This window comes from Sebastes umbrosus, chromosome 11 (assembly GCF_015220745.1).
Source record: "Sebastes umbrosus isolate fSebUmb1 chromosome 11, fSebUmb1.pri, whole genome shotgun sequence".
Lineage (NCBI taxonomy): Eukaryota > Metazoa > Chordata > Actinopteri > Perciformes > Sebastidae > Sebastes > Sebastes umbrosus.
In genome coordinates, this window is record NC_051279.1 from 23,576,875 (window position 1) to 23,589,716 (window position 12,842).

General features: G+C 39.4%; 1 protein-coding gene across 1 annotated transcript; it reads left to right on the forward strand.

Annotated features, from left to right (window-relative positions):
• The first annotated feature begins 44 nt into the window (after positions 1-44).
• On the forward strand, positions 45-11,485 carry ice1 (KIAA0947-like (H. sapiens)). Its single transcript, XM_037785279.1, has 20 exons — positions 45-274; positions 391-449; positions 1,911-2,013; positions 2,175-2,251; positions 2,345-2,382; positions 2,513-2,595; positions 2,759-2,835; positions 3,070-3,107; positions 3,206-3,288; positions 3,388-3,424; positions 3,678-3,734; positions 3,859-3,942; positions 4,058-4,422; positions 4,876-7,440; positions 7,905-8,073; positions 8,294-8,454; positions 8,777-8,967; positions 9,462-9,562; positions 9,677-9,775; positions 10,684-11,485. The coding sequence occupies exons 1-20, from the start codon at positions 185-187 to the stop codon at positions 10,863-10,865; spliced, it is 4,659 nt and encodes a 1,552-aa protein (XP_037641207.1). The 5' UTR covers positions 45-184; the 3' UTR covers positions 10,866-11,485.
• The last annotated feature ends 1,357 nt before the right edge of the window (positions 11,486-12,842 follow it).

Below are 12,842 nucleotides of genomic sequence, written 5' to 3' on the forward strand. Positions count from 1 at the left end.
ACAGGCATTTCACTAAGCAACCCCTGTGGGGTCCTAGCTGGGGTCCTTGGTCCAACGTGGGAGACACGAAAAACAGTGAGGTTTATTTTGAACCTGTGAGGAGTTAGTGTCCCCGGGACATGGTCCTACTATTGATTTAATACAACATAACCGCAGTGAGTGTCTCGGTGGAGTCTGTGTTATCATGATGCCGGGGGACAGTCTGTCTAAGACGGCAGCGATAGCCGCGGAGGCGACGGTGGGAAACTGTCACAACTGCTCTGTTCTGCACCAGGTCAGTGACTGCTTCTACACAGACTGTCAACTAACAACAAGCAGCGTGTTTAGCGTCTTTGTAGACTGATATGTTTGTTGTTGTTTTGTTTCTTCCTGTCTCTTTATTTATTACAGAACTTGGCCGAATATGTGGCGTCGTTTCTGGCACTGAAACAGAAGATAACGGTCTCTGAGTGAGTAACTTATAGTGAAATAATAATAGTAGCCATGGTAACATGGTCTCCAAATAACAGTTAGCTAGCCGTTGGACACCAGAAATATCATAATATCATAACACCGCTCAGGAAACAAACACCTTGAACTGACATAAGATAAGATAAGATAAGATAAGGTAAGAACCTTTAACCTTTATTAATCCCAGAGGGAAATTCAGGTGTCAAAGCAGCAACATCAGCAAACAGAGTGAATCACAGGAGAGGTAAAGGTATACAACAATTATAAAAACAATAATAGAGATATAAAAGATACAGAGTGAAAGGGTGAGCATAGTGTGTACAGTCCGTCAATAAATAAATGTAGTATGTGCAATAAATAAATGTAATATGTACATAATGTGCAGTCTATAAAGTGGTATATAGGATGTATAGTAAGTGTAAAGTGCGCCACATCTCTGCGGAGCCCGCAGGTAACGTTAGCAGGTGTAAACTAGCTCAATTTAAAGGTCCCATATTATGCTAATTTTCAGGTTCATACTTGTATTTTTTGTTTCTACTAGAACATGTTTACATACTTTAATGTTAAAAAAAAAACGTTGTTGTTTGAAACGCTCCGTTTTAGTGCATTGCAATAGCATTGCGTCGCTAGGCAACAGTTTGGGTCCATGTTTACTTCCTGTCAGCTGATGTTATTCACATACACTGCAACCAGGATATAAACTGGAACACATTTAGATTGTTTATGATTAAAACTGTGTAATGGTCTAAATACTGTATATTTGTGACATCACAAATGGACAGAAATCCTAACGGCTTGTTTCAGACGCACAATTTTTGTATACGGGCTGTGTGTCGTTCTCCGTATATTGAGCGTTTTGATAGTTTAAAAGTATTTATATAGCACTTAAACCTGCTTTGTAATATAAAAGACATGAAAATCTCACTTGTTGCAATATGGGACCTTTTAATACTAATAATCTGTGCTTACTAATTATTATTATTTGTCCCCTAACGTTTTTTAGCATATGGGAATATGTCTTAGTGAAACACTAAAAAACGAATTGAAGAGATAAACCGCTAAGTTTTAACCTTATAACCATGTGAATTTGAAATTCTTTACTAAATATAGCATAGTAGTAACACATCAATATCAAGACTATTATGTGACTGGAAGCTAGTTACTCCTTTTTCCCCCAACTGGCTAGCTGTATATAAATTTATAAGAATAAATTAAAGTTTCATTTCATCAATGAAAAAATCCTCAAATCACTGTGTTTGTAGTTTCTAAATATTTTAAAGGGAATATTTAACAACTGAAATTGACCCTGGCTCAACAGAGTGACTCCATGGTGCTAGGTTAATTATCTTTAGTTTATGTAGTATGCAGTTTATGAAGAATAAATGCACACAGACAATATGTTCTTTCATGTTGCATGCAACTGGATTTAACACATTCCTGTCCATGTTTTTTTTTTGCAGTGACTCAATCAGGTTTGAACAACAGCTGGGAGAGCTGCAGATCAGATTGGAGAAAAAGACGGCAGATTATGAATCTGTGCAAGCAGAACTGGAGGAAAAGAAGGTTTGCCCATTTTCTGTAGACTCTCATTTAAAGGATATTCCTTCTGATTGCAATCATGTATCTCTCTCCTAATGGTGCTACAACATCAAATCTGCCCAACTCTGACTAAGTTTCCCTGACTTTTTCACAATATTCCCACTGTGTTTTTTTTTCTTTTATAGAATGCTCTTAAGAGCTATGGACAGATGTCTGAAGAGATGGAAAAATTGAAGCAGCAAAACAGTAGGACGATGGCAGAGTAAGAGATAATTATGACAGAGCAGATAATGATATTATAATGCTATTATCTTTATGGTAAAATGTTAACTATTGTTTTTTTCACATCCGTCAGGAATAACAAGCTTGAAGACCAGCTAAGGGATGTGAAAGGTACTTAGCATTCATTTACATGCTGTAACTTTTACCAGTAAAGAGTTGCATAACTTGTAAATAATAGTCTGTTAAACATGTGATAAATGCATCCCTGATTTTTTTGCTATTTGTTTTTTCAACGTCTTAGAACTGACGGTAACACAGTCACTTGAAAATGCCAAGTTGAAGAGGGAAAAGGCCGCAGTAGAAAATGATTTGCTGGAAACACAGGTAAGTGGAAAAAACAAAACAAAAGTGCTCTCCGAATTTTCTATAATCTCATAACTGACAATGAATGAGAACCATTGGTCTCAAGAGAGGCTTTATATATTTAGCCTAAATGTAGCTCAGGAAACTTCATAATCTTTGTAAATTTTAATTTTCACCTCTTCAGACATCTTTGAAGAAATCTCAGGCACAAGCAGATCAAGTTGAAAGACTGATAGAGGAGAACGCCAGGACAACAAGCATGTAAGAACTTACACTTGCTCTATAGATGTGGTTTCTTAAATGCAACATTAATGAGGGTCATGTCTTTCTCTCTCCTGGTGCGTCTTTTTATGTTATTTGTTTTGAAACCGTGGTGAACTTTATGTTACATAATGATTATTCATGGTTCATTGTTTATCATTATCATCATGTTTGTGAGAAAATAATGTAAAACAAGTTTTGCTAAAAGGTCCTATGTTGTTTTCTCATCAACAGTAAGGACAACCTTGAAAATAAAGTCAGACTGTTCGAAGGTTGGTATTGAAAATTGGATTTCCCACAACATAAAAGGATGACAACACTTGTTTGTTTGTTTGTTTAGATACACATATTTTTTTTGTCCTTATTTCAGACTCAGTTTGCAAACAGACTCATCGAATATCGCAACTGACCAAAGAGAAGTTCATGCTAGAGAGAAATATCGATGACCTCCAGGTGCAGTAATGACCTTTTATAGACGACAAACTGGTGGAAGTATTAGTTCAATAATGATGAACTGACCTTTCTTTGTGTGTAACTTCAATTAATTTGCAGGTGAGACTGATGAAACTGGAAAGAGAAAGGAATAAAGGTAAACAAGTTAACAGCTTCATTTATAAAGACAGTGTTACAAAGAATGCTTATTTTGCTGTGGTCAGATCTTTCCTCAAGCAGTTAGCTTTTCAGTAAACTTTCTTCCAAATGTCCAAACATTTTAGCCTTAGGTTTCAAAAGGCCCTAACATAAAGGAAGTTCATTTGATCTATGAAACAGCAGAGACTTGTTCTGACGTAAAATTACACTTAGGTTCAAATTGAATCGATATCTGAATTTTGTCTTGACAGAATTTAGGAGCACATCAAGTCAAGCAAGTGCACCTGAGGAGCCTAAAGTTGACAAAGGTATGCAGTCAGCTTCATTTATTCTGTATTACATTGATTTGAGGAGCTAATCACATGCAACCTAAAAGCAGACTATTATAGGTTTTACTTATGCAGCTGGTGATTGTTTGGGTCTGTTTTTCAGAAAGGTTCCAGATGCTGCTACAGGATTTGTGGGCATGTGTGGAACCTCAGCAGCAGCACTCTGCAAACCTGCTGCATTCACCTGGTGAGGCATCATAAAGCTGTCTTGTGTTTTGAATACTTTTTCTAGTTTTGTGTGTATTTCTTTCACCATTTTGTGCATTTTATATCAATCCTCTCTTTTATTTTTGTAATTTCAGAGTCCAGGTTTAAGCAGGTTTTACCCTCCTCCCCGCAAAACAGACTGCACTCTCATCTGAACAACGCCTCTCAGTCTGCCTCTCCCAACATCAGTGAATCCCACAGCTACCCCATGCAGACAAAAGCCCTTTCTACACAGTTAAAACCTCCTCCTCATGGGCAGAAAGCCATCAAGCAGCAGGCATCGCCACAGTCGACAGGTGCCAAGAAGCAAACGAATACTCCCAAAATGAGCAAGCAATTGTTCAAGGAACTCAAAACTGAAGAGTCATCTACTGACGTGGGCAGCTCTAAAGTATCTGTTGGGGATATAATGGCGTTATTCAAACCAATGCTTCCCTGCATTTCACCACTACTAGATTTGGTGAGAATTCACGTTATGTGTCATACAAATGCTTTTTTTTAAATTACTGACTAATATGCAGCCTTCCCTGTTTTTCTTTATGATGTTAAGATAGTGCAAGTTACTGTGTTGCTATCTCTTTAAATAATAGATGTAGATCAAGATGCTGTTAGTTAGTTTGTTTATCCTAAAATATTTACTTCATTTGATAGTATTTTTGAATTCAAAACTGAACAAAGTACTTTATGGATAGTGTGATTGTGAATTGAATTATGATTAATTGAGAACACACAAAACTTGATTTTCCTTGTATAACTTGTTTGTGAATATACATGTGATTTAGTGTTTTAAAAAATTACAGATTGGGTCTTTTTTTAGTACAGCACAACTTTGTCACACCAAAGCTCCTGTAATGTAATTCCAAAGTGGTCAATTAAGCACTTAAATCTGTGCTTTCTTCTTTCTGTCTTTCAGTACACAGAGATGGAACCGATGGAGACCAACGATTGGGAAAAGGAAAACCATCCCAAAATCTGTGATGACTCTGTTCTTCATCAACAAGAAGAGTCCTTACCAATCACAACATCAGTAACAAGCCACTGTCTAAAATCTTCTGCACTACCAATGGAGGAGAAGGTGGACTTGCCAGTGGTCACAACGCAGGAAGTGGAACCCGTTTCCATTGAAAATGAATCCAAAGACTTGGGACAAAATGAGTTGAGAGGCGATACTGAAATGAAGGGCAAAAGCAGCACAGACGGTGAGGAACTGCATCTTCAACAGGACGTGCAGACTGAGCAAAAGCCAGCAACTGTGCATTTAGTGTCAACATCATCATCTACTTCTTCTTCCACATCAGACATAACAATTTTGGTTGAGGTCGTCTCGTTAACTACTGAAAGTCAAGAGCCATCCTGCAGTGTGAATCCCGGTAGCGGTGGTGCCAACAGCATCTCTGAAAGTGAAAAGACGAAGGAAGATCCGTCGGCGACTGTTACAAAGATGGATGTCGACACAAGCCCCAGTGATGTTACTGGTGCTAAAACAGTCACTCCTGATGGTGGAGAGTCACCCAGAGGGACTGATGCAACTGTAATCTCTGGAGAAACAGGCGATGTGCAGCAAGTTACTTTCTCCGCTACTTCCTCAACATTCATTGACTCTGTCAGAGATGCCGAGGTTACAAATACAGAAAATGGTTCAGAAATGGGAAAAAGTCATCAGGACTCTTGTGGTCTGGGACAGGGCAGTCAAGATGCCACAGTCCTTAAACCCCAGGAGAATAAAGGCTGTCTCGGCAAGGACACGGATGTGCCAGACGATAACCCCTGTTTGTCTGACGCCGTCATCAGTGACAGCATCAGTAATGTCTCAAATGAAAAAGTTGAAGAGAAACTTGAAAGTGATGCAGCCATAAAACTTCGCGGGGAGGAAGATGGGAATGAAGCACAAGGAGCTGAAGGAGTCGATGTAGCAGCTTCTCCCTCAGAGTCAAATGGTGACAATAGACCCGAGTCTCCTCACAAGTCTCCACTGTTGAAGATGGATCACGACGAATGTCACGCTGACCAGGAATCTGGTCAAGCAAATGTCGAAACGCCTTCAAAAAAGGATGTTGACATAGAGACATTGAACAATGAAATACCAGCAGATCCTGGGACTTCCCTTTCTGGCTCCACAGAGACTGTTAACTGGAAATCTATGAAAGAAAATATGCATTCTGTGTGCAGGCAGTTGAGTCCTTCATGTCTATTACCCAGTTTAGAATTGCAGGCTTTGGTAACACACCGAAGCCCAGAAAAATGTAACATCGACGCTAACATTGAACACATTTCAACGAACAAAGAAACTCTACAGCCTGTACCCAATTTAGAGGAAGAACGTGCCATTGAAAAGGATGTTGTCGAAGACGTGCTTCAGGACAGCATAGACGCAAGTAACCGTAAAGGGAGCAATTATAACTTGCGCTCTGTTAGGTCTGCTACGTCATTAAAGAGCGCTGCTGTCACAAATGGGCAAAATAAACATGTGGAGTCATGTACAGTAGTGCTTGAAAAACTAAGCCCACATGTGATTGGAGAGGAAGAAGCTAGCCCAGTGGCAGGTCTAACTACAGCTCAACCACCAAATTGCATAGGCCAAGTTTTCTCTGAAATGGGCCCACCACTTCCTCGTCTCCTAACCCCGCTGAGGACACCTCCAAAGGCGGGCAAATCAATCAATCCAAGGCAGGCTATTGGGAAACTGTCATTTCCCTCGCCCATGGAGAGACTGGCTTCGCCTACCACGCCCGTCGATGCCCAGCAGTTGAGTTCCTCATCTCTAAACAGTCCGCTCCCTCCAAACGGAGTCCCCTCATCACCACTCCAGTTCGGCTCTGCCACTCCAAAACACGCCGTGCCCGTCCCAGGTCGCTTGCCCCCGACGGCGATGCATCCTTCCCCGTCGTCTTCCTCCAGTCCATCTCAGGAAAACTCCATGAGGATCCTTGACAAAATGTACCCAGAGCTCTCCGCCAACGCCCGAACTCTGAGCATTCTCCGAGGCAACTTCGGCCTCGGTATCTGTTCGTCGGAGAGCGGAACATTACCCACAACAGCTGACAGCCAGACGTCTTGCTTTAAAACTATTAACTCCACTCCAACGGCCTTCACCAAGACTGAGAAGAGAGGGAAAAAAAGATTGCCCTACAGTTCGCCTCAGCCTAAAAGCAGTAAATGTCTCAGGCTTGATAACTGCTCTCCTACTGTCAGTCGCAAACAGATGCCTTCCTCCTCCTCAAACAGCGGAGAGGAGGCCTTCTCACCCCAGACTCCGAGGCTCAGACTGCTCGAAAATGAGACAACCTGTCCATCCATGGAAAGTGGAGAGCCTGCAGAGCAAAATCTCATAGTTGGCTATTTAAAGAAGGTTGAAAACCAGTGTTTTGATCTGTTGCCTGTGATCAAGAGCCACCTGTTTGTTGGTAACCTGCCTAAAAAGCCTGTCTTGAGAGACGAGGAGAAGGAGGTTATCTCCGAGATCTGCCAAAGCAGCTTGGTGAGTATACTGGTTTATTGGGCTTATGTTTTGAATGGCTCTTTCCCATTAGTACTTATGTTGTGAATACCCCTCTTTGGTAACTTGCTTATGGTTTAATAAAGAAAAGAGAGACCCATATATCAGCAGGCGGTCTTTGTATGAAGGAAGTAAAGATGTTAATGTAACAACAATGGTTCAAATAAAGCAAGCGACTCTTTTGTAGCTTCCTGACAAAAAAAAGTATATAGACCTTTTCAAACTTGGACAACATGAAGATTTTAAATGGGCTCCTTCGTTTTTCCTGCTCCAATCATTAATGCAGTAGCTGACATGAAGTAAACTTGGACCAAAGAATGGGTAATGAAAAGGTCTATATGTAAAGACAAACGTCTGCCAATAACTCATAAGATGAAGTGTGTTGTTTTCAAAAGTCTGTGTGTCCATGTGCAATGAACTTATGTGCATGTTTTCTCACTTTTCAGCTTAACGCAGATGATATGATTTTGGCCATCCTGAACAAGCTGAAAGCAGAGAAAGGAGATCTCAGCATAAACTACATGCAGGCCCTCTGTAGAGTTCACACAGGGATCTGTAGACAGAAGAGAGACTGGGAGAAGGCTCACATCCTGGCCCACAGCCTCCTCACTGAAGGTTAGACATTTGTATCATAACTGTATTTCTTAAAGGCCTCAACCGCACAAGTATTTTAACTCGTTGAGGTTATTTACGCCTTTTACCTCAACTGTGAAGACTGTCTTTGTTGCACCTACATTTTCATTTTCATCCAAAGCCATTGTACTTACCACATAAGGCACCACTTAAGCTTTAATTTGATTAATGCTTTTTCTTTCTTATTGTGTCTTCCCTGTAGATTTTCCAGACGCCGCTAAGCTGATTTTGTTCATGGTGACAACGTGGCCCAATTTTCTCTCACACAGTAGTTCTCTGTGCCAGGCAATACATACTGTCACCAAACTGAAAGCAGAAGAAAGCGTCCTCGGCTGTCTTTCAGCATTCCTTGGTTGGGAAAAGGTGAAGTATTTGTAGAGATGGGGGTTCTGCATTTGTTATGCTGCATTTATTATTTTTATTCAAATCTAGCTTGTCTGGTGCACGTCCTCTGACTTTCAATGGGAGTGACCGGTGAAGATATGGCCATTTTATTAATTCCCTTTGAATTTTAGACACTTTTGATGGCATTTTTGCTCTATATACTGTTTTATTTCTAACCTGTGTGACCTTAGTTTAGAGTCAGTTCATTGGCTTTATCACATCATCTCTTCTTTCCCATTTGTATCCTCTCAAATTAAGTAGAATGAGCCCTCTAACACCTCATCTTCCTATATCGTTGCAGAGTCCTCCCTGTGACATCGACGAGCTGATCTCCAGATCACTGTCTGATATCCGGTCCGGGTCAAGCCTGTCGTTCAACAAACACAGTCGGTACGGGCATGACCTGGGGACTGAGGCTTGGCAGCATGTCTCAACACTGCAACTCCTTTGTACACACAAGACGTGGAAATGGACCTTTGACTATTTCTTGAGGTATGTTACTTTTTCTAACTTGAAGCTACGTTGCTTAAAGATGTCATTTAATTCACAGTTGTCATCCAAACTAAATCTAAACTAGAATGGCACTCGGAGAGCGCAGACCTCCGCCAAGCTGCCCGAGTAAGATAAGCGGCATCAGTTACACTGCGCATGTCCTAAAGCCTGTGGTTTTAATGCACAGGCTGACCGGAGTTATTAAAAAAAATCCCCGAAGCCGGATCATGATCCGGATCGCCACCAAAATCGAATGGATTGTTCATTGTGCCACACCCCACCCCTCCAAAAAATGTCATTCAAATCCATAACAGACTTTTGGAGTAATTCTCCAAACCAACAAACCAGCTCCAGTGAAAACATAACCTCCTTCCTAGGCCTTTGGCCTTGGTGGACGTCATAATCTTTGTAAAGTTTGGTTAAAGAAATTACCCATTTTTGTAAGCAAGCATCCTGTCTAATCCTCTGCTAATCTGTTCATTTTGCTTTGACAGCAAGGAATTGTGGCCATTAATGAACACTTGGGTGATGCAGCCCAGAGATCAACAAGCCCCGGTCTCTGATGTGACTGTCGCCACTGTACTCCGACTCATAGGTCAGTTGGTTTGTGAATTTGCTTAAGTGTTAAACATAACCTGAAGTGATGTGTAATTTAATGATCGCCACCAAGGAACAGTTGAGAATGTCATCGTCTTTTTGTTTTAAATAGGACGCCTCGGTCAACTGGGAATCAAAGAGAGGTGTGTTTCAGGTGCGGTAACGGTTGCCAACGTCATCAACACGTTTGGCAGGCATGGACAGACTGAAGGTATGAAATATGAGAAACACTGGTGAATACAGAGAGATTCATTTTGGCTGTAACTAATACACATCCTCTATTGTGGGCGGAGAGTGCTGCCAATTTGCCCCAGACATGCCTTTCATTGATTATGACTTTTGAAACACAAATCGGATGTTTATCTTTTTCATGTGTGGGCACACAACTACTTACCTGTTTATTTAAGCAGATTCCGGTGTCTATATCTCACCCTGGCATTTTAAAGTGTATTTGAGTGTTTGTATTTATTTGTCATAATTGTGCCAAATAAATTAAAGGGGACCTATTATAATGCTTATTTTCAGGTTCATACTTGCATTTGGGGTTTCTACTAGAACATGTTTTAATGTTAAAAAAACGCTTTACTTTTCTCATACCGGCTGTGCTGCAGCACCTCTTTTCACCCTCTGTCTGAAACGCTGTGTTTGAGCTCCTAACCCCGCCCTCCCCAAAAGCCCAATCCGCTCTGATTGGTCAGCTGGTCCGCTGTTATGATTGGTCAACCGAACCAAATTCTTCAGACTAGCTCGAAACTAGCTTTGAGGGCATGCCAAACTAGCCGCTCAGCAAAATGTGTTACTTGGGGACATCACCATGTTACGGAAGAAAAGGCGGGACCTCAGGCAAGGTGTTTCAGGCAGTTCAGGAGCAGTGTTTCTGTGGGGGGAGTAACTCCTTTTGGCGTGGATTATGTGCTTTGTAACTTTGCAGATCTTTTACATGCACAAAAAACTATATAACGCACTAAATGAAAGGGACAAAGCCCAAAAGCATAGTAGGTCCCCTTTAAAAAAAAAAAGAATTATAATGGTCTGACATCCTGATGTGAAATAGAAAAGGACATCCAGCAGGTGTATTTCCATTAAGAGGTCTAATCTCGTCATGTCTTCTCTCCCCAGGCGTGCCATGGGAGGTCCAGTTAGCAGCCATCTACTGCGTCTACGACCTGTCTCCCTGCAACCCCAAACAAGCCCTGGATGCCCTGGCAGGATGGAGAGGAGAAACGTCTCAGAGCGTCCCTCCTGCCATTAATAGCTGCATCAACCAGTTAGCTTCTGTCTGCAGGCAGGTCAAGAGCTAATTGTGACATGCATGCTGTACAAATCCCCATGAACATGCATGTCGGTCTGTACCTATTTTAAAGACCAGGGTGAAGGAAAATCCCACAATGCACCTCAAAGTTAATTTGACCTTACTGACTGGCACTGTTTACCGTTTGGGCACATGAACAGTTACAAATGGATTTTGTGTCAAAGACGGTTTAAGAGAGTCAAACATTTTAGTTGTTTGTTTTGTTCTTTTATGTGCACTTCTACTTTAAAATGAATACATCATTTAAATGTGCTCTGATTTTGTAGCAAATGTTTCCACAATTATTATTGTTAGAGATATGAAAAATTTGTTTTTTCTAAAATTTTAAGCTGTCCAGACCCTGTAATAAATGTACTGGCATAACTCCCTTGCCTTTTTGTTGCTGTACTCAGGTATTGTTCTGAAATATTGTAAAAATATGTACATGTGTTCTGGTTTAACTGTGGCGCTGCTGTATATGTTTCTTCATTCAAGTGTTTGTAAATATGAGGTGTCTGTGTTTGTACGAAAGCGCAAAATAAGATTGCCACAGTAAATGTTTTGTACAGTTTAAAGTTTCAGAGGTTATTTAACTTTTTCAAATTAAAAATTTCTACATATTGAACCTAATCATGTCTGTTTTGGTGCATTCTCTCCTCATCTGCCTTAATGAAATGCCCTCAGGGGTTACGAATTAATTATACTGAACTAATAATATGCATCTTTCAGCTATATGAGAATAAGTCATTTACAAACTTCTATTTCTGGAAAGAAAATTGATTATTTATGCCTTATAGCTCACAGTCATTTACCACAACATCAACAGTCACAAAAAAAAGTGTTGATAAAGCAGCAGCGACGATCCAGCCAAATTGCCCCAACTATCCCGTTTTATCCTCCTATCCGGTCTGATGGTGAAAAGTGGTCTAACACATTAAAGCTACAATTTCCGGGGCTAGCTCGCCTTCAAAATAAAATCCCAAAACATATTTGAAACATTACATTTGAACTATTAATACACTATGTTACTGACATGTAAAATGATATGAAGACATTTTCATTCAAATAAATTAATAACAATTGTTGATTAATTAATAATAATTTAGTTAATATTTAAAAGAAACACGGTTATAGACAGGAGTTTGAAATAAGTCCTCAAACTGGGAGTGTTGCACTTCTTTTCAACAACCTCTATCAGCAATTTCTAGTTATATTGCAGAGGTAGAAAGTGCTTCTCAATTGTTTTTTTTTCTTTTCTTTAATTGTGATTATGCAAGAATCTTTTTGACAGATATTAGTAATAGACTATATACAGTATTCAATCTAAAATGGCATATTATTAGTGGTTGTTATTAGTGAGATAATGTTTGTAAAGATGCTGGTGGTGGTAACCTCTGTTTATGGCAAAAGCTTTAAAAAATGTACAAATTAAGACACATTGAGACAAATGCACATAATGTGAAAAGAAAGGGAAAATAGCAATAGTTTGTGAATAATGTATTTGCACAAATATATTTGTACTCCTTTGTAATTGTGTCTCTGGTATATTTTTTTACATGATCTTTCAGGAAAAAAATAATTAATTCAATAGTTAATTCAATAGTTTAGTTTCCCATTTGTTCGGCCTGTGTATGTTTTTTTTCTTCTTCTTTTAGTTTAATGGCAGGTTGCAACTATTACTTATTCACCTTATTCTTTATATATATATATATATATATATATATATATATACAAACAACACAGAATTTTCAATACCAAGAAAAATCAGCAAATATATTTTACAGTATAAAAATAATGTAAAAATAAAAGAAGTTATACAAAAAATAAAATGTAAGGAAAGGACGAGATGAAATATAAAAAAAACAATCGGGGTCTGTTAAACAATTGTAATAAATTTGAAATGTCTAAAAAAATCTCATTTTAATCTAAGTTTTTGCCATTTTAGAATTTTTAAGTTTTACGTTTTCAATCATAGTCAAATATGTTT